At 44.8% G+C, this 22,070-nt stretch overlaps 1 protein-coding gene across 1 annotated transcript; it reads right to left on the bottom strand.

Annotated features, from left to right (window-relative positions):
• Positions 1-427: 427 nt before the first annotated feature.
• On the bottom strand, positions 428-21,232 carry nup160 (nucleoporin 160). The gene is made up of 34 exons (XM_023817450.2): positions 20,931-21,232; positions 20,025-20,133; positions 19,737-19,947; positions 19,080-19,302; positions 18,882-18,957; positions 17,560-17,674; positions 17,244-17,480; positions 15,841-15,938; positions 15,565-15,649; positions 15,343-15,411; positions 15,173-15,256; positions 14,927-15,097; positions 14,720-14,819; positions 14,221-14,386; positions 13,273-13,400; positions 12,059-12,219; positions 11,084-11,220; positions 10,805-10,875; positions 10,535-10,694; positions 9,800-9,869; positions 9,621-9,719; positions 9,326-9,541; positions 9,156-9,250; positions 8,977-9,073; positions 8,780-8,885; positions 8,475-8,635; positions 8,311-8,374; positions 4,432-4,542; positions 3,742-3,865; positions 3,424-3,525; positions 3,186-3,327; positions 2,955-3,080; positions 1,393-1,497; positions 428-1,098 (listed from the first exon to the last, which is right to left on the bottom strand). The coding sequence occupies exons 1-34, from the start codon at positions 21,019-21,021 to the stop codon at positions 1,015-1,017; spliced, it is 4,194 nt and encodes a 1,397-aa protein (XP_023673218.2). The 5' UTR covers positions 21,022-21,232; the 3' UTR covers positions 428-1,014.
• Positions 21,233-22,070: the final 838 nt, after the last annotated feature.

Here is a 22,070-nt window from a genome sequence, read left to right as displayed (position 1 = left end):
ATTTCTGAAGTGGTTTTAAATATTCATACGTGGTTTGAACGTTACTTCATTTATCAGTCGTATATCAGTGGTGTGAACAAAGAAATGATAGCTTTTTGTTTTCAGTGTATAACGCATTGATATCAGAATGAGAATATATATATGATCAAGGACTCATATCACCATTACACAGAGGTACCAGAGATAGCGGAGGTGTGGTCAGAAGGGCATCTGAACACCATCTAGTACGTGAGGGTAGGTAAGGCTTTGAAAAAAACTGATGTGTCACTAAATCAGCAAAGTTTATATATGAGGGTGAGTGGGTAATAGAGGCACGATCGCGTTAAAGCAATCGGTTAAATATCCGTGCGTGACAAAAGCAAGTCCAGTGACAATGATTTCACACAGTGGAGGCCTTCGGTAAAGTGAGGCACATTCAACAAAGGTCTCGCCATTCAGCTGCACAAAAAGTGACACTTTTTTTTTTTTTAATTGAAATTCACAAAAAACAGGAGCCAAAATTTACAAGTAGTCTGCTTCATACAGGTTTGCAGGAAGAGTACAAAACAGAAGGGAATGGGGGAACAATCATTACAATGTACTTTATAAAAATATATACATTTATTGTGAACAAGTGCACCAGAGAATGGATTACCTGCAGGGGTATTACTACATACTTCTCTCACACTCACACACACGTGCAAGTACAACATACATGTCAGACAATTCTTTTAAGACTACACACATACAGATATAATCGCCTCTATATATGTCAAACAGCCAACAAAACCATTTGGTTATCAGAAGGCTTGGGGTGGGGAAATTAAGTCTTTAATGTGTGTCCCGTACAGTCTCCCCTTAGAAAAATATACCAGCTTTGCTCCTTGTGATTGTGATGCGTATTACAGATTTACAGAAACGGTCTCAGGATGAGATGAGCATCATGTGACCTGGCAGTGCTGTAAACAAACGGCCACGGGCTGCAGCTATTTCTCTGCTGTAATAGCCCCCCCCCTATCCCTCAGTGCACTGCTTCTACTGCGTCATGAGCCTGTGACTGGTGGCTTGTTCTACCAGCCTGTGGTACTCGTCCAGCTTGTTGTGAAGTAAGTTGTACAGCTGGAGTGAGGGAACAAACATGAAAACACTCAGTATATAAGGAAGAAACTGGGGGGAAAAAACATCAATATTGAAATTACTCTTGTAATTGATATATTCTCACAAAATTTAATTGTATGACAAGATGCAGATGCATGCAAAGCCAGCTTAAGGAGGTTCTGTGGTTCAGCCCTCCCTACGGAGCCTTTGCTGTCACCTCAGGCCTAGCAATCAGCAGCACAAGGGAGCTCCTGTTCTCCCTTGCAGTGACTGCAAGGAAGGATGGACAGACAGCTGGTTGGACGGCCCGCTTACCTTGGAGTTGTTGACATTCGATCGGTTTTCACCGAGTGCCTGCAGCAGCTGATCAATGTAGGTGTAAGGGAGCCAGACGAGAGGTGCTGTTGCTGAGAGAGGCCTCTGATATGAAGAGGAAGAGGCACCGTTAGCTCATGGTAGCTCAGCATGTTTAACACTCTTACAGATGGAATGACAATTTGTCCTGTCACACCCAGGTTTGTGGGTTCGATTCCCAACCAGGGCTCCTGTGTGCGTGTTTGACACACTCTCCCTGGGTATCGTGCACATTTCCCAGTGCAGTGCTATTGCCCATAGTCTGAAATTTTTGTGTGACCTCTGATGGACTTTTGTGCCTGTATTTTCTGGGTTAGGCCCCAGATGAAAGGTGTCTCACGGGGCTCCTGATGGAGGGGAGTGGTGAGGAGCCATTATTAGCGGGCAAAAAACAAAAATTGTCAGTGGAAATTGCATATAGTGGTCATGTTTGTCTGGGTGAAATTCATGACTAAGCAAATGATCACTATAAGCAATTTTATTTCTTTATGTCTCAGGTAGATTTCCATCTAACTGACATTGGTATATTTATTGCATGATACTAAGGTAATAGATCTGACACTGAATTTTATTAACTCTTTAAAATACAGCACAACTGTTTCAAACAATTTTCAAATTACAGTACAATACAAATGAAATCTTAACTCATATGCTATAACAGTACTGTATATAAAATATAGCTTATTGTGGTTTCACTGCTGCATCTCATTGGCTCATTTTTGGCAGCTTATAAGCTTCGATGAGTATTTTTCATTGAGAGAAAATGAATTTTTCCTGTCATATTGTCTGTGTACGCAGAAGCAAACGGGTTGGGGGGGGGGGTTGGCGGTGGTTGGAATTAAATAGTTTCTTGAACTACCTGTTGAATGCATACAAAGCTATGTGATTAAAAACACACCATTTGACATGTAATACAGTGCCCCCTTCTCATTTCCAGCTGTTCCTGAAGCTTTTTTGAAAGCACTGAAATTTGACTTGTACTTGCATTCGAGTTGTATTTTTGTTGGACATGAATAATGCACATGTCACGTTTCAGGTTTGCCAGCAGTGAGCTGCCTATACTCTTCTTTAACAGTTTTCTGTTCCACATCACTGTGGTCAGCTTGATTCACTAGTTTATCAATTATTGCTTTATTAGTAATTAAAAGGCACCTTTTTCACTTGCAGCTTACTATATAGATTATTACTGCAATTTAATTCTGTGTTGTTGATTTCATTTACTGCCTGGATGAGTTAATTTGTTCGATCTTAAGTGCACCCGTCTCATTATTCTTTTGGTACTTAAACCTGCTTTTATTGTCTCAGTGTGACATGTGATTATAATGTGATTGAATATGCAACTACTCATGAATAAGAAAATTGTTTACAGCCCTAATATAAACACATAATGGTAATATGAATAAAGGTGTTAAAGTTCTAATATGTTCAGGTAGAACCTTCCTACTCTCCTGCTTGCTCGGCAGGCACATAAAAATGACAGTGATTTTGGGCATTCCTTATCACAAGATTGAGAGCAGACTTACCTCAATCCCAAAGTACTGATGACCTTTCCCCAGTACAGCGTCCACATACTCCAAGACGAGCTCCACAGCCTCCTCCAACAAGTCATAGTTCAGGTAGAGGCGGAGCAGGGCAGCTGTATCCACCACCTGCGAGGAGTGCAACCACCAGGAGGAGGCACTGTGATTCTCTGCCTCCTTTCTAGGTTCCGGCTCTGAGACACTACCCCCAGCGGTCAGGGCAGCTCTCCTTACCTTGTAGCTGTTCACCAGCCAGTCAGGTAGAGCAACCCCATGCGACAGCAGTTTGTTGATGACACAGAACTGGTGCTGGGCATTCTGGGAAGGGTATTTCTCCAAGTAGGAGGCCAGGAGCCGCCAGGCCTCATCAGTGGCACTGCACATGGGTCAAGAGCAATTTGGTGGTGTCATTCACAGAACAACGTGGAACATTCCGTCAATACATTTACCTGCAGACGGGTTCTTGACAGACCTGGATTCCTTGGTAGTGATTACAGTGGACAGCTGGTTGGCTGCCAGCCAGTTCCAGGCTTCGTTTTGACTGGTCTCCCCTCCATACTGTAACTTAATGCACCTACAGGAAAAGTGACAATCTGGGGAAAATCCTTAAAAAAAATATCCAAGACACCATGGCCTCTTTTAGACCTTTTCACAGGGCCAACTGACATAGCTCAGTTTTTACAGATAAGGTCAAGGACCTCTCTGAGGGTTAATGCACTCAAACACTCAATGACTGTTCAGAGAGACAAAGTCGATCATACCAGTTTCAATCAAAACCACAGCTACTCACTTGAAGGCTAGTCCTTCAAAAATGGGAGTGAGGGGAAGTTTGAAGGTCTCGCAGAGCGTGATGGCCGAGTCAAAGAGCCCGGCCTGCACCAGCAGGGCCACCATCTCCGTAGCGGAGGAGCTGCCTGGGGGTTTGGGGGAACAGCCAAGGTGTTACCATCTGTCCTCAGGACCAGAAGTACCACACACATATACACACACACACAGACAGACACACACCTTGTTTCCACCAACAGTGTCAAAGCTAGCGGCAGGCTTTTTCCTAATCCGGAACTGGTTCTGCAAGCTCTTTTTACTTTCATATTTTAATACAATATATATTTATATTTTATATATATTTTTAAACTAGTAAATACAAATAAAAAAAAGTATCCCAAAAAATCTTTAAATTAGGCTAGAAATATACATAACATACTGTTCCACCTTGTTTGTACATCTTGTTTTAAGCATTTTTGAAGCATCTGCAGTTCAATTTCAATATCTTTTTCAAAATTGGTGGAAACACAGGCAGAACCAACCCAGCATCAGCACAGACTGCTTTTGGTGGACACGAGGAAACAGACACACACACAGTTCATATATTCCTGTCATTTGTGGGGACTCTCCATTCATTTCTATGGATATAACCGTCATCCTAAATATTGCCTCATTCCTCTCACCGCACGCACCATGCGGCCCTTGAAGAACATACCTGCAACGGCAGCGGAGGCCGGGTCGTGCTGAGCCAGCGTGAGGCGGTTCCGGGCCAAGATGTACTCTTTCTCCAGGTCCTTAAGCTCCAGGATTTCAATGTTGCGACTCACTGTCAACACACAGATACACAGTGAATCTACTCACGTGGGGTCTCAGCAGTGTAACCCTATTCCCAGGTAGGGCTGTCACTACTGATATCAATATTTGATTAATCTACCAATTAATCTGACGATTTTATATAATATAATTTGTAAGTGGCAGGAACCAACCAGCTATTACAGGATGTGCACTCGGTCACATTTTCTATCAGTTAAGGCACTCCAATTCACTTAAGCTGCATGATTTAGGACAGTGGAAGGAAACCAGAGTATCTACTGAAAAGCCACGCACACACAGCATGAATATGCAAATTCCACACACAAAGCGGCAGTGTGTGGCAACAGTGCTACCCAGCTACAGAGGACCACTGTGCCAATAGGCTTGCACAATGAATGATGTTAATATCAACATAGCATTTCCTGCACATGCAATTGGTACATCGCAAGGATCACTATAGTCTGCTGGGTTCAAACCAATAAGTTGCGCTGCAACATTTTTATTCAGTCACTGGAAAAAAACTTTACAAGGTTTTCAATTTCAATGATGGTTCCTTTCAATATCTATCACATTTGGCATGAGCTCTCCGAGATAATCCGACCATAATCACTTTCACCCTTGCTGTTTGACTGATTTATATACTGGGTGGTGTATTTGTAAGAAATTAAAAATAAGTGAAGAGGAGATTAGCATATAAGAACTGAATTCAAATACATCAATGTGAAGTGCTTCCACACAAATAATGGTTTCACATTTTCTGACCCTCATCTGCTGTGCACCATCTCCCTTCCAGTAATCGAGAAGGAAAATTTTAAGTGATGCCTTTTAATAAATCACGTAATCGTAACAGCTCTAATCCCAAGTATGACAAACTTCACCCTTAGCCAGCCTTAGCCGTAACTAGAGGTGGGCGATAAATCGATTTTATCGATTAATTCGAATTTACAGTTCAGGATGATGTGTTTTTATGAAAAACGATTTTATTACTTATTTTACACGCGTCCTCGTTGCAAAGTCTGTTTAAAAACTGTTGCAACCAAAGGAAGCATCACGACAAATTTATTCCAGCACCTCAAGCAGAGGCACCCAGTGGAGTGGGAGAAGTGCAGCTCCCAGCGAAATGAAAATAGGTGCAGCACCAGCACAAGCAACCGTCCCTGACATGTTTTCGAACTGTGTGCCATATGATAAGAATGGGGTACGGTGGAAGCCGATAATAAACGCTGTCGCGATGTATATTGTAAAAGACATGGTGCCCATACATGCTGTGGAAAAGCTGGGATTCATTACCATGCTAAAAGTTTTTACAAGTTTCTAAAAGTGTTTACAATGGCGTGGTATGCCATCTCACTTGCATCTTTTTTGGCTTGTCAAATTGCACTTCCACTCAAAAAATAAATAAATAAAAAATAAACTTAAAACTAGGTTTGAATCATTTATTTGTCATCTGTAGTTTGATTTTGAGTAGGGGAGGGGAAAATCGATTAAAATCGAAAATCGAATTTGTGAAAAAAAATCAGATTTCATTTTTAGGCCATATCGCCCAGGTCTAGCCGTAACCATAAGTAACCAAACAAAATACATGATATGTTTTCTATCGTAGTTTTTTTTAAATTTAATTTAGAGATTTTTATAAAACAGTTTCCCCTTGTGGGGACCAAAAAAATGTCCCTACTGGGTTCCCACAATGTAGTACATGCAAAACCACACACACCCTCACACACAGACTTCTATAGGCCTGTCGCGATAAATCAATTAATTGCGCGATAATTAAAATGAGGCCGATAATTTTTTCGGCCACGATAATTTTCATTTGCTCGCTTGTTTGTTTTCCTCGTGTCTCTCTCTCTACCAAATGGGAATATCGGCTCTTTTTAGCAAACCGGCTCATTTGGCTCAGCTCACCAAGAAGAGCCGGCTCTTTCGGCTCCTAAACGGCTCTTTTTAAAAAACCCGCCCCTCTCTCCGTTTAACCTGATGCTGATTAGCGTGACCTGATTTGAGCTTGTTAAAAATAAGATGCCGTCTCGTGGGCGGGCTTTTTCGGAAGATAACGTGTTCCGGCCACTGTCGTCCTTAATGTTTAGGCAGCTCAAAAACCCGGACAATTCATATAAACATTATAAATACATAAATACATATAAACATTAATAAAACGGCTCTTGAACAGGAGCTGACTCCCATCGTTCACTAAAAATAGTCGTCTCAATGAGCCGTCTCGTTCGCGAACGACACATCACTAGTAATGAGGCGTGAACTCTCGTGTCAGTGGGCTCTTTGCACGTCAGCTTCTGCGTTCATGGAAACGTTCATGGAAACGTTTCCGGTCTGTGAAAAACGGCATTGGTTTATACATGCCGTTTAGAGGACTTGCCCAAACTTATGATCAACGACGTACATCGCTTTCGTAAATCCTTCTCCAAAGTACCAACGAGTAAATTAGAGAAGGGCTTTAAGAGGTTTGCCTTGTCTTACATCCACGGATATGAAGGGGAGTCTTATTCGTTCAACTTTGTGGCTGGCGTTAGCTATAGCTTACGCTAATAGACATTACGCCCGGATAGTGATAGTGTATGCACGTGGCAATGAAGTAACAATGAACATCCCCAGTCATTCTAGCAGAGAATGTTTAACTTAGTATGTCCTATATGTGCTTAAGTACACATTGTGTTAATCTGTGTTTGCTATTCTTAGTGTCAAACAGAAACACGGGAACAGGAGAGGTTGCTGCTTCAGATCCATGAAGAAACACGACAAACATCATAGTGTAAAAGTATGGCAGCACTGGTAATTTGTCAGTTCTAATTAAAGCTGTTCAATATTCAGATTTGTGTTATATAGACTCATCAAAGCTTATGATAAACCACCTTAAAAAGAGCCACGGAGATGCTGCAGCGAACGCTTTCAGACAATGTTGTGAAAATACGCTGTATAAATAAAATTGAATATTTAGGTACAGTATTATACTGTATTATATAGTGTATTTTAATTATACACAGTTCAGTAATTTAATTTGTACAGTACTGTAATCTGAAAAGTGTTTTGCAATCAAAATTAGTGACGCTGTCCGTTTTATTACCTATTATTCATGTAAGAAATATACACGTGTCAGACTGAGACATGAAGAAAAAATCAGTTATGATGATCATCCGATTATAATTATCAATTTCGCCCAGGCAGACGTGTTCACTATAAGCGGTAAAGTAAAATGTGGCAACAAATTATATGAAACGTGAGTATAAATATGTTGGATTTGCCGAATTTCCCAGAGGTGTGCGTGGAAACTTAAAACTCGATTGTATTTTGAGGATGTGGTGCACTTAGGAAATTATTATTGTTTTTTTAAGCTTCTGAACCACAAGTTTATCCTTTCTTGTGCTCATAGTTACTCAAACCGGAAGTAAGTGAGCCGTATTTTGCACTGGCGGACATGACGTTACTGCAACAATTTTATTGTTTATCGCAATAATTCCTGGGACAATTTATCGTCCAGCAAAATTTATCGTGACAGGCCTAGTCTTCAATATCATCTACATGCCACCAGTAGATAAGAGGTTTAACCCATATTCCTTGCCAGTAATGGTTCCATCTTGGAACTAACAACCAAAACCACAAATGGTTTATGTGTATTATAGCAAAATCAGAAACTTGACAGACAGGAGTTAAAGAAGCTCTATCTCCATCAATACCCCTGTAATTTATAACCATCTTTAATTAAAAAAAACAGCAGCTATTTGTCATTTAAGTTTTTTATGTTCTTGTAATCGAAGGTACCGCTTACCTGGAGCGGTTGCTGCTTGCTCACCATCATAGTTCCGCTTTGGGGACGTCCCAGGACGCTGGTACTGTGGGAGGGGCACATGCACACAGGTGAGACCCTCTCACCTCATCCCAGGCCCAGGTGGGGGTGGGGGATGGGAGGGGCTGCCCCTCGATGGCACTCACCACAGAGCCAGATGAGGGCTGCACGATCCAGGCATAGTGGGGCCTGATGAGCTGCAGACAGTTCATGGCGGCTAGGTAACAGTTGACTTGCTTGTGGAGGCCCAGGGGGGTGCGCACCTCACGGCCCAAGCGCATGCCGTACTCGTACATCACCGTGCCCGCTGGGGAGGGAGTTAGTATACTTTAGCCTTCACTGGTCAAGTCTCCAGGTGTGTAAATTTGACGACAAAAAAAAAATTCGAGCCTCCGAAGGCAGAGACAGGAGAAAATATGGAATAAATGAAGAAAGAGCCACAGCGCCTGACCTTTCCTATAATTGTGCCGGTTGATATGGAACGCATAGAGCAGCTCGTAGTAGTTATGGGTCAGAAGGTCCACCGCTCTGGCACGGGACTCGATGATGCCGACCACCTGCAGGCAGGAAGCAAACGGGACACTGGTAAGGGGCAGCCCAAGCTACTTGAAGGTGGCTCTGGTAGGGGAAGGTGGGGGCAAGTCACACCTCATCATGCAGGCCGATGTAGGGGAACTGCACCAGGTCCTGTAACTGCGAGCGCTCACACAGCACCACCACCAGCTGTCTCAGGCAGTCCAGCTGCCTGCAGAAAGTGGCCAGAGAGGGTCAGGCAAAAGAGCGGGGGTCCCCCAGCCCCCAACCAGCTGACAGGAAGGCACCCCCACCTGCCACAATCCGGGTTCTGGGTCAGGGCCTCGTAGGCCTGGCTGTTGTGCCCCAGGTCCAGGTGATGCTTGAATATGCGGGTTCTGAGAGCGGCCTGTGGGCACATGGCACAGTGATGGGGGCGTGGCGACCGCAAGAGCAAGGGAGCGGACCGGCGGAGAGAGAGTACCTGGCTGCGGGTGTCGCCAGCGGCCTCCGGAATGGCCATGGTGGCCAGCTGAATGACAAGCTCCGCCAAGCCCAAGTCTTCCAGCAGCCGCAGCACCTTGTTGTAGTACTGCAGACGCGGAGAGGCAGCAGTGTCCTCGTCCTCGAGGCCTGTCAGCCGCACCAGGAACTCTTCCTTCTCCACCTCTGTCGCTGCATCCTGGAAGCACTGGAGGGCCTGCAGGGAGTATACAGGATGTCAGACAGAGAGCTCTCTTACCGGTGGAGGGAGCTCACTTGCTGAGGCGGGGGGTCACCTTGTGTCCCTCCCCAGTGGCTAGGTGGCACTGGCCAAGCATGAAGCGGCTGGAGCCCACGTTGGCCTGGCACCAGGGTGCGGTGAGGCGGATGTACTCCTGGAAGACAGAGAGGAGCCGTGACTCACAGCAAACCCGTTACATGGCAGTGAGCGAGTTATGCATGGAGTGCCCTCTACCTGCAGCTGTGTGTACTGGCAGTTTCCCATCAGACACTCTGGGAACTGGAATCCTGGGTTGCTGGGCCAGCTGCAGGTGCTGACATTAAGGTACATACAGCAGATTAGAATCTCACCTGACGGAACCAAACGGGGTGGAGTCATCAGGTGCGAAGAACTAAAACTATGACATTTTCATTCCTTAATTTTCTATGCATGCTACTGAAACAAAATACAAACTCATTTACATGTTCTGCCCATTTTGAGGACATTAGGGAGGAGTGCACCGATAAGAAAATTTTGACTGATGCCTAATTCACTGGATTTCTAATCACTGACAATTGGGGGGATTGCCTGGCACAGATTAGTGGAATAAAATTACTTATTTTTTTTAATCCAGTAGAAAATGAAAGATTGATCTGTGGGCCAGATTTAATTAATTACAAACATGTCATGTTTGTTCCACACTGTAAAATAATACTGTAAAATAAAATCGCTCTGGACAATGTGATTGATGTTATCAAGGATCCAGGGGGACCGGTTTCCATTTATAGTGTCCAATGCAGTCATCGCCATCATTTTACCATTTTGAAACTAAATAAAAATACATTTTAAAAATAAAAATGAATACAAAAGCAATACACACTCATTGAAACCTAAGTAAACTGAATTTGAAATTAAAAATTGAAATATAAAAGAACTAAATGGTAAAAATGAAAACTCTAATAAGAGAGGGGAGAGCATGATGAAGGATACACATGCTGCAGGAAGAGGGTGACGACGGCGGACGCCATCTGGGGCCAGCTGAGCACCTCCTGGCTGAGCGGGGCGCCTTGTTGCGAGTGGATCTGAGAGACGACCAGTTTGCGGCCCACGTTGTGGTAGAACAATTCCAATACAGTCTGCGGACTCATCACTGCAGGGAGGTGGAGGAACCATGGTAACAGACATGACATGGGGACATGATGGTGTTAGCATGTGCCGTGTACACATGAGCGCCATCACGCGTTCTGCACGGGGACTCACATGATTTGTTGGGTGTCAGTGCGGGAGAGTCAGAGAGCTCCAGTACAGAGAGATGCTGCAGATTGGCATCCCTGAGAGAGAAACCCACTTCAGCAGGGAAATGAGGTAGAGGAGCACATTCCTGCTGACCTAATGGCTGTTGTCTAATTTTTGCCAGTAATTTGTACCATAAAGAATAGGTTGTTTACAAACTCAGCTGTTACTTCTATATGTTTGTGCATTGTCAAAATGCAGGAACTGCAGGTCAGATTCAATGCTCATAGCGGGAGGGGAACTCACAGCGTGTCCAGGGGCACAGGGGTGGAGAGACACTGGCTGGCCCACTTCAGCACGTAATAGCAGCACAGTAGGTGGGAGGTGCGGGGGATCAGGTCCTGCTGCAGCTGCAGCATCTGGGCCCCACCGCCAAGGAACACCTGTGGAGGTCAGTCAGCTACTGAGTGTGATCAGCCAAACCCCTCTGGTCAGGCACTGGGTGTCCTCAAAGATACCACCCATCCATCTCTCAGATGCTCGTCTTGGTCAGCACAGGACAGAAAGCAAGGCTACAACTGGGACAAACCACCAGGCCATCACAGGGCGCGTGCACACACAGACAGAAACACCATGGACATTAGACATGCTAATTAGCTGGACTACGTTGTTAGACTGTAGGTGGAATCCCATGCAACATGGGGAGAATATGCAAAATCCTCACACAGAGCCCTGGAGATGTGAGACAATAGCATAACCCAGAGGAGGTTCCATATGTTGAGAATAGAAGGTCTGGCAGGTCAAAGTTCATTATTCAAATAAAATTTGAATTGTAAAAATATGTACATAATCGGCGGCAGAAAAACACATTCATAAGATCTAACACGAGTTTCATCATTTTTGTTTTGAGTAACTACCCTCGTCGCTTAACACAGATTAAGTGATCTACCTCTAAGGGCAGTCTTCAGTAAATTCATTCCGCTGGCAATAATGGCTGACAGTGAATTACAAGAAGAACGAGGCAGTACAATAACTCCCGATAAACTGAAAAGCACAGTCTGGAAACTTTGGATTTCTCTGTAAATGGACATTCAACAACGTTAACCGGAGATCCAGCCTCAACCGAAGGCGGCATCTGACTGCAGAGGCCTTCCTTAGCTGTATAATAATTTTATACCATCACGATTCAGACGGCAAGGACGACCCGCACTCACATGGTCCCCCGAGCCGATGCCCGCACTGACATGGGCTCACTCTCCCCGAACCACGGCTTATACTCACATTGTCGCCAAGCCGCAGGTATAACTGCTGCAGAATGAGGAGGTCACGGCAGAGGACGGCACGTGTGATGGCAGTCTGGGTCACGGCCTGGCATAGCACGCTGGCTGCCACGCCGCTGCCGTAGAGCTGGGACAAGCTGACGCGCACATTCAAGGGGTGGACTGTGGGAAGACGGGGAGCACTTACAGAGCCGCCCAGCTAGACGACGACATCACACAGCAGCACTGATTCAGCACTGATTCACCAAGGCATGCAGTCACCCCTTACAGTGGGCTTGAATAACAGCGGGTAATAACTGTTCCATAAAACATTATAAACTGCTGCCTGAAAGAGAAAAAGCATCAGCAAGTTCTGAAGTGTGGGGTTTCTGGGTTTTTAGTTGACCACGGTATAGTATTGCTTATAAGACTATATTATGCGTGACGATCTACTGTATTCACATGTAATAATGTACCGGAGTGATTTTCAGACATCTCACATACATCTTTGCCTAAATATTAGGAGAAACATTATTTCCTGACATCCAAGATATTTGGTCCCTCCCTGTTAAAACAGGTATACAGCAACTCTGGGCCTCAGTACTAATAACAATACTGTATTCGCATGTAATAATATACCTGACATTTCACATACCTCTGCTTTAATATTAGGGGAAACATTATTTCCTGAAAGACAGGAGAAACGTAGGGAAACTGAATTGCCTGGAACACCGTAATACCAAGAAGAAATGGGGCACACGCGAAACACCGAACAATGCCGCTTGAAAATCAAAATACATAATTAAATAATTTGTTTGCTTTCAAAAGACTGAATTAGCAGTAAGCTAATACTTACTGCTTTGATCGGCTTAGCCAAAGTAATTAAGTACGTAAACGTAAATGATGGTAGCATTCATGCAATTTGGATATTACTGAATCTTATATTGTGATAGAAGTTGACATAACATGACATAATAAACCGCATTTTCCAGCCTAAACTGTTAGGCTGTTTTTTGTTTTTTTTTTAATTATGATTTAAGCTGCGCATTGTGACGATGTCAGTCCGGGGCGGTCACGGATGATGTCATTTGGCACTGGTACCATTTTTTACACCAGTGGAAAACAGACACGAAAGAAGTACCATACTTTCGGCACTTTATGGAAGTACCGAAAGTACGGTACCTGGTGCGGTAGAAAAACGCCCTTAGTGTCGCACACCTCCAAGACGTCACCCACCTGTGGAAATGGCACAGTCTACTTCCCCTTCAGTCTCCAGGTCCATCTCTCGCAAAAGAAAGGTCATGGCACCGATGGGATTGCGGACGTCCTGGAGTTTGTTCTGGATGTCCTCCAGCACGTTGTCACTGCCATGGAGATGTAAAACAAGACCATCGGGAATGTAAGCAGAGATGGACCATCAGCACTGAGAAATGAAACATGGTGGCTCAAGAGAGAGAAACACTGATATACACACACTTTATACATTGCCTTTCAGTTTAAATACTGACTTTTCATTAGAGATCCACCATTCTGATATTTGGGATCAGTATCAACACCGATCCATACCTATTAGACAGATCAGGTATCAGCCATACGAGACCGATCCACGTCCGATACTTCGTTTTTGGCAGTCAGTACTAGAGCTGGGCAGTATGACCAAAGAAAAATACTGTGATATAAATTTAAGTTATATCGGTTTCACAGTATACAACGGTATTTTTTATTTATTTATTTTTTAAGTATGACTGGGCATTTACCACATTTTACAAGACACAGTTTTGTATTGTTCTCACATTAACTATATTATTTTATTAGTCATTGCGCCTATCCGCTACCTTAATAACATACGCCTAACGTGTTTGTTGGCTAAATGCTTATAAACAGCTAATGTTAAGGTGTGCGCCGGTCAAGTTAACATTTTTGATAAGTGTTTAATAGTTGTGTTGCTGGAATGCGACCTCGCAAAATTTTAATCGATTTTAATCGATTAGTATCTGAGAATCAATTTTTTGACAACCCCAGTGTCTCATTTTCAACTACAGCGTCAGCTATATCTTCCGTTTCTGATCTTCCGTGGTACATTTTTAGCGGTGCAGCAGTGAAAAAGGTCCCCCCATCTACAGAGCCACCCCTCAGAAGCTCACCCCCTTGTCTCTCATGTCCAATCAGGGCACAGGGACTTACCGGTCGTTGGCTAGCAGGCTCTCCAGGACCTGCTCAGCAGCCCTCTCAGGAGAGCCCAGGTGCTTCAACGTGGTCTCCATCATGTACGCCATGTCACCCAGCACCGACATGCTTACCATGCGCAGGCACTGCACCAGCTGCAGCACGTCTCGGCCCAGTTCCGGGTCTGTAACCACGACAGAAAAGCAGGGTCAGCCCCTGCTCGAAAGCACTCAGGCTACCAATACACACATCGACCTCAAAGGCTTTGATTAAGCCAAGCCAAGGGCCAAAATCTCCTCTGTGCATGGGTCAAGGGCATGCTCCGTTCCTAGGCCTCTGCTGAAACATCTCCCAGTTATTTAATCAGTACAAAGCCTGCCTGTCATAAGGCTAGGGTTACAAAGTACAAATTGGCGGCAGGGGGGGGGTATCACGGTGGGGAATCCAAAAGGTAGGTCACAGGATCAGCTCATAAGTAGCAAGCGCATTATAATGTATGAGCACCCAACAGGCTCACCATCAGTGATTGGGATCTCGTCCTCAGAGGACAGGTACTCATCAGAGGAGAGGTACAGGTGGTCTACGGTGAAGCAGGGCAGCAGGAAGGATATGAAACCCTGGGGAGGGGGTGCGAAAGACGAAGTGAGTGGTGGTACAGACCCAAGAACGATGTCTGCGTGTGTGTGTGTCTGTGCGTGTGAGAGAGACAGGCAGGGAGTCTGACCTTTTTGAGCAGGCAGACCATGGAGGAGGCCGGGTTGACATGGAGGCCAAGGGGTGTGGACAGGGCCTCCTGGTACTGCAGGCAGCAGGCATAGAACTTTGACCAGAAGGCCTCCTGAATTAGGTGGTACTCCTCCTGGGAGAACTCGTACTCCGTCACACTGCTCTGCAGCTGTGGGGGGAGAGAGGTCATGGCACCAGTGCCACAGGGGCAGAGGAAAACCCAGAGCTTCGGATGCTGGCTCACCTCATTCTCCACCGCCAGTGTCACCTCCTTCTTCATCGTGTCCCAAGCTACGTCGAGGATCCGCTCCGTGCCCCGCTGGAATATCTGAGGACGACAGGTTGTGGGACTCAGCAATGGCATGACGAGCGGTGCAGCAGAGAGCGGGCTGCGATGCCTGGGCCGTCTCTCACCTGGAGGGCCTTGACGATGGCAGAGGCTGAGAAGCGGCACGGTGAGAAAATCATGTCCAGGTAGGCTTCCTGTGAGGGTGGCATAGGAAGGTCAGTGCCAACTCAACAGGGCCTGAATCACATACGAGACCCTACACATAAATCAAACCGGCACAGCCCACACATCCCATCCCAGAAGCAGTGAGCTCAGGACAAACACACCCCCGTCGTGGTTTAAAGTACCCTGGGGTCCTGATCAGACCCGATGTGGATTTCTTCCTCGGGCGGTGGCTGCACAAACACCTGGTTCCACTGGCCGGCGACATTGCTGCAGTGAAGCATACAGTAAAATGCAAGCTCTGCCATACCAAAGAGTGTAATGAATAAGCCAGTCACTGACAACCTGCAAGCTCCTGTCTACAGAGAGGTCCTACTGAGCATTTGCTTGCAGTCTTGTCCTTCTGAATGCCGTCAACACTGACGTTTCCTGGAAATTTGCTGACATGCCCAACACCTTACCTCTCAAAGTTGATGCATTTCACCACAGTCTGATTCTCATCATCCAACCAAAGGCCCCAGATTTCAGTTGACGTTAGGGCAAAGTCCACCAGAGTCTCCTGCATGCAACAAAATCCCAGTGTGAACTGGGGGCTCTCAATTCATCCCTCGAATCAATGAAAACAGTGACAAAGCGTGACACTGAGCCAGGAGCCCACTGCAAGAAGTACAGGGCAAAGGCAGGGGGCAGCATGGATGGGATTAGAGCTGGGCGATAAAACGATCTCGATTTTTTATCGATAAAAAATGAGGACAATCACGATGATACACACAGACTATAAAACTCGATCAACCAAGTTTGCTCCGTTTTAGAGAATACGCTGAGACAGACAACTCCATGGCCTTTCGAGCAGAGGTTTACTGAACGCCAGCACAACAGCCAATCACCGACGACGTTGTAATTTTGCCCATCCTCCCTTAAAGAAGCAATGGGTGTGTTCGACTTGGGCAAGTCTGTCTGCAGCTGACGTGACGTGGAGCGCGATCTGCCGGCAGCTGCAGGGGTGGAGTATAAGCTGACTGCAGCTAAGTCGGACAACTTCTACTCCTCGTAGTCTGCGAGACCTGACTGCAATGGCAGCACTGCCAGAAGGGTGTAGATAAATCTATACAAATATCACCTGCATGCACATTACTTCTTTTACAATAACCAGCTCCTGATACAAACTGTTAGCAGTGAATAAAACTATTGTGTATAGTGGCTCTGTGTAAAAAGATAGCTGCCAGGAAAAAGATCAAATACAAGTATTTCAAGGATTCAAAGTTAGTATTGTCATGTACAGTTCTTACTTGAATGTCTTCTTCAGACTGGACAATTAAACAAATAAAGCAGCGCAACATTACAGTAACTAACAATAAATAAACCACTAACTTACGTGTACTGTTAGAGCATTTATGTAATTTATTTAAACTTAATTTTACCAGGTAAATGAACTGAAAACCAGTTCTCACTGCTTTACGTGCTTTTCGGGAGAAATATCAGATAACGCATTGGAACTTCCTGGGATACAAACGTCATGCGTGTGACTAAAATCTTCAGCCAATAAGGGCAAAGTTGTGTCGTCACGGAGGCAGTTCCAGTTTGTGCTGCACGTCGTCTTGCTCGTGCAAGAATTTTGTACCATGTGACGTGGTGACACGTGGTGACATTTTGAAGCGCCGGACAAAAAAATCTAACCATGATTTGGCAAAAAAAAAAAAAGATTTGACATTTTTATGAATAAGTGTTTTTTTTGTTTGGTTTAGATACTTTTCTACCTCAAAATTTAAAAAAGTTTTTAAGAGACCAAGAATAGAGGAAGATACTCGTTGCAGTCAGTTCAGTCCTGCTTTATTTTATTTGCCAGACACAGTGGGCATGTTACCTGAGAAGTGAACAAGGAGGAGATGTGGTCCAGGCTGTAGCGGTTGCCTTCGGTAGCGACCAGCTGCAGTACACAGAACTGCCCCCGCTTGGGCACGCCAAGGTAGACGCCAAGGCAGAGCCCTGTGGCCGAGGAGAAGGAGAGCTGCAGCCGGTGGCCTTGGGCAGGCGTGTGCCGCACATCTCGGCTGACCGGCATGAACTCCAGCATGTCGGCCACCATCAGACACAGCTGCTCCTGAAGGTGGGGGGGGGGAATTGAAGCGTTCAGCTGGACTGGAAAGGCCATGGCTTCAGTGGCAGGATCGATAGCTCACCTTGTAAGACCACATGCGCAGCTTGTGGTCCTGGCACAGAGCGAAGATGAAGGTGTCATCCTCCAGGCGCCTGACGACAAGGCTCAGGACCAGATCTGACGGGCTGGAGTCTCCCCTGTGTAACAGAATGTGGAGGCTCATGTTACATGAGCCACATGGGCATGACATAACAAAGGGGGGGTAATTACCGCCATATTGTGAAGTCCCAGAAACCTCCCCTACCAGGAGCTGCTCACTGCTACTCCTGGGGATCTACCACCCTGCGGTGCTTAGCTTCAAAACAGCTGGCCCTAATACTGAGATGCTACTGCAAGGCCTGATCAGCTGATTTAAATTAGGACTGCACCAGAGCTCTGTGGGGTGGCAGATCTCCAGGAGGAGCAATGGGCAGCCCTGCCCCTGACCATCACTCAGAGGAAGCTTCACATCATAATCAGAGAAGCACACGTCCCTGTTAAAGATCGAGGCAGCTCTACTCTAACAAAGGACACAAAGACAGATGTACAAAGTTAGCATACGGTACTGTGCAAAAGTCTTAGGCAGGCAAAGAAAATGATGTTTAGGATTATCCTCGTGTTGGTGTAAAACTATGATATTATGCCTGTCAAAGTGTGTCAGCGTAGCCATTTCAGAACCTCTGCTAAAATCACCCCAGTATTTGCAGCGACCGTCCAGTGCAGCCATGTATTTCTTGACTTGACCACTAGCACACCTCATACAGCTAGTCAATCTGTCACTGACTTTTTAAACCAATTTTTTTAATTATTTAATTGAGCTGTTGGTGAAATTTAACAAAATCATGGAACGGCTGAGGTGCCCCTGAGGAGAAGTTTAGGAACTGAAGCGGTGTTCATCTAGCCATCCAACTGGATATCAGTAACTTTTTAGAAAACAGAAGAAATTACGGCACCTTGATTCTGCTGGGATTCCTCAAACCAGTCATGGTTAAGTCCTTACAAAACAGTTACCCAAACATCAAACATAAAAAGAACCTATAAAAGATGTGACTGCTGTAAAATTACAATGTTCCTGGTACCCCTCCAAATTCATTACTACTGCAAATAAATTCAGATACTGGAAAGAGCATCCATCAATCTTAGTCTCCTATCCTGTAAATTGACGCAGAGAGCTTTGTCCAGGTTTATAAAGAAACCAAAGTACAGGAAACATTTTAGTAACCAAATCAAAAAAATAAATTGACCACAATTATAAATATTTTTCAAGTGTATATAAAGGTGTTCTAGAGATTTCATTGTTATGCAAACCCTACCAAACAGTCAAACTGCTAGGACATGCTGCACGACACTGGAGTGAGCTCTCACCTGATAGCCGTGGGCATCCAGCCAGCCAGCCGTTGCATGACTGAGCTCTGCTTCAGCTCCAGGACAGACACACTCCCTAAGGGATGCATCGCTTATTAATGAGCATTTAAAAATGTGAGTCTATTAAGCTTAGCTGGGCCTAGCAAGGACAAACAGAAGGACAGGAAGGGGAGCTGAGGCATGCAGCACCCAGCCTACCATGCACATCGTGCGGCGGAAGTCCGATGACGAGGATCCCGCCCGTCGGCAAGGCCAGGGCAAAGTGGGCTTCCCCACTGCCACTGACCCAAGCAGCTGAGGCGCCCGGCATTGGCAATTGACCCGGGGCAGTGGGAATGGCATGGCTGTGAGCTGGGTCCCGGAGGTTCAGCTTTCCCACGTCTGTGAAGATGGACTGCATCTGAAGCTCTGTGACAGCCTCCTGGGAAACAGATTGAGGCCAAAAGTCAGGGCTGCCCAACTGTAAGGTATCTCGCCACATTTCACTCTGCAAACGGTACCCTCACAGAAGTCTCTTCTGGGCCCAATTATTTCTCCTGGTCTCCCGAGTCAACTTACAACTTAACGACCACCCCCAAAAACAAAATTTAAATTTCCAATCATACACGAGCTGCCTAACAAATACCTTGCTGTTATACACTTAATAACCGGTACAGAGAGAATGCCTCAAGCTTTTTGTTCTTGGATATTTCCCATTCAAAGTAGCTAAAAGTGCAGGCATTTTGCAGGATCACATGTGCAAAAATAAGAATTTATCCAAACTGTATCAGTATTTCTCAGAGAACAGTTCAAATCCTGAAGCAGGTGAAATGCTTTGCCCACTGGCCTGGCGCAGGTGGCAGTCACGTGACTCACACTTCGGTACATGCGGGAGGGGTGAGGCAGCACGAGCCGGTGCACGGTCTGGCTGCTGAGGAGCAGGATGATGACATTGTTGAGGGTCTCCTGAATGTGCACGCCTCCAGGGAGCAGGGGACAGTGCAGGATCTTCAACCTCACAGCATTGTTCAGCAAGTTTGTGTCCAGCGACTGCTCCACCAGCTGAACTGTATCCCCGGAGGTCAACCTGAAGACAAGGTACATTTTATACTTGCACCCTAACTTATTTACTGTTGGGAATACATCTGATGTCCCATCACTCACCAGTGTATGAAGCGGTTACTTGTAACAGACAACAACTTCCCACTTTCCTCATAGTGAAATCCACCAGCGCAGTCTGGATATTTTATGCTCCCAGGAACTGCATTCAACCCTACAGAAACGTATAACATCATAATGCATGACTTATTCGAGTAACATTTCAGAGATCAAGGTTACACCTCACTTTATAAACAAGCCTGTTCCAAATTAATGCTCAGCTTGTTGGTTAGTTTCTGTACATGAATACGAACCGCACAACGCAGTGTCTTTGGTGGTTAATGTAAAAGAAACTAAACTTCGGGCAATACCATCCAACCAAGAAACTAAAGCTCAGTCACGACGTAATTATGCCAGTGATTTTATGCGCCCCTTCCTCGCAGCTGGTTATAATACCAGGAGAGTAGAGACAAGCAGCGATGAAGAGCGGGGACGATGAAGGCTAAAGTACTACCTCGTCATCCTAACTAAGGTTTTTTAAATCAATTATATTAATCAATTGTAGGTGCCGTAAGCGCAGAACTGTTCAGCCGGCCCAAGGAGGATACGAGCATACACAGAGATTATTTCGAAATATATGCTTATAACAGGAAGACAGTGGCGCGTGGCGAAAATATACCGGCGTCTCACGCGCCGGACCAGCCGGCATTAGCGCAAACCATGTCCGAAAGCATGTGATCAGCTACTGTTAAAAGAAATGTTCTTCACAGTACACTCATTTCCGTACATATAGTACATTTAACAGAAACAGCTCTTTAAATAAAGACACAGAAAATCCACGGTATAAAATTATAACACACGAGACGACCTCGTTTTCTGTCGTTGTGTTATACTTTTTATGCTACTAGCTGGTATATATTTTTAAATAGAGACCATATTAGTGATGTTTTGAAGACATAAAATGCATTTTACCCAAGTTAACCGTTATATCACGGAATCTTGGAGGGATTTCTCTCTCAAAGCTGCAGATTTCTATAAAACTGCTCTTTAGAGCCGCCGCCATCTTCACCGCGTTGGATTCTGGGTCCGGATTAGACGTATTCGACCGCCACAAGAGCCTTCAAATATTTAAAGACACAATGTCTGAGTAACTATATACAAAATTGCATAATCTCAGAGAAACCTAACTGAAAATTAAATCTAAGTTAGAGTTTCTCAACCTTCCTTTCACGGCACACTTTCAATAACTCAGGGTACCCCGGCACACCGGTTGAAAAACATTGAGCTAAGTAACGGCTATCAGAGCCTTCAGATTTTTAACCCTTTCATGCATGAATTATGATCCACGGAGTCAATGTTTTACTGTTTAAAAAACATTTTAAAAAAATGTATAATGAAATAAACACAAACAACACAATCAAATATATAAATTGTAATTTTATTCAAAACACCACAATTAATGCACTCATAGGTGAAAACGAACTCTTCAAATGACAATTAAAGCAGTCTTAAAATATAAGCAGTGCAATGGTAACATGCATGCATATGAATTTTATTGTTACTTAGTTTTAATGCTACTATTTAGTAGTGAACAAAATGTCAAATTGTATTAAAGTAGTCATAAAAAACTCAAGTCATGTGCATGTAAATTAAAATAGAGCAAACAGCTCTTCAAATAAATGCAAAATAAGAAAACAAACAACAAATTAATTTTTGTATAGCGCGTTTTCACAACATTTACAGCATCCCTGCCCAAAGACCCCAGTACTGTAAGTAAGCCAGAGGCGACAGTGGCAAGGAAAAACTCACTAGAAGGAAGAAACCTTGGGAGGGACCAGACTAAAAGGGGGAGCCCATTCTCCTGGGGCCAGCAGAGAAAGTCACAACTTAGGCGCGCGAGCTGCTAGCTGATGTAACGCTGCGAACGGTGGGGGCTCTGACATTCTTAAGGTGCGGCTATCTATCCCCGAGACACTTTAGCCAGGATCGTGTATATTTGCGCTTAATGCTGCTGTCAATGTCAGGGTTTTGTTGAGTCTTATAGGGAGCTGGCTAGCAATAACATTTTTAGCTGGTCTTTTTTTTCCAGTACATACACGCTTTAGAAGAAAA

The sequence above is a fragment of the Paramormyrops kingsleyae genome, chromosome 13, assembly GCF_048594095.1.
Source record: "Paramormyrops kingsleyae isolate MSU_618 chromosome 13, PKINGS_0.4, whole genome shotgun sequence".
NCBI classification, from domain to species: domain Eukaryota; kingdom Metazoa; phylum Chordata; class Actinopteri; order Osteoglossiformes; family Mormyridae; genus Paramormyrops; species Paramormyrops kingsleyae.
The sequence above is the reverse complement of the archived record's forward strand: the minus strand, read 5'-3'. Positions and strand labels throughout refer to the sequence as shown.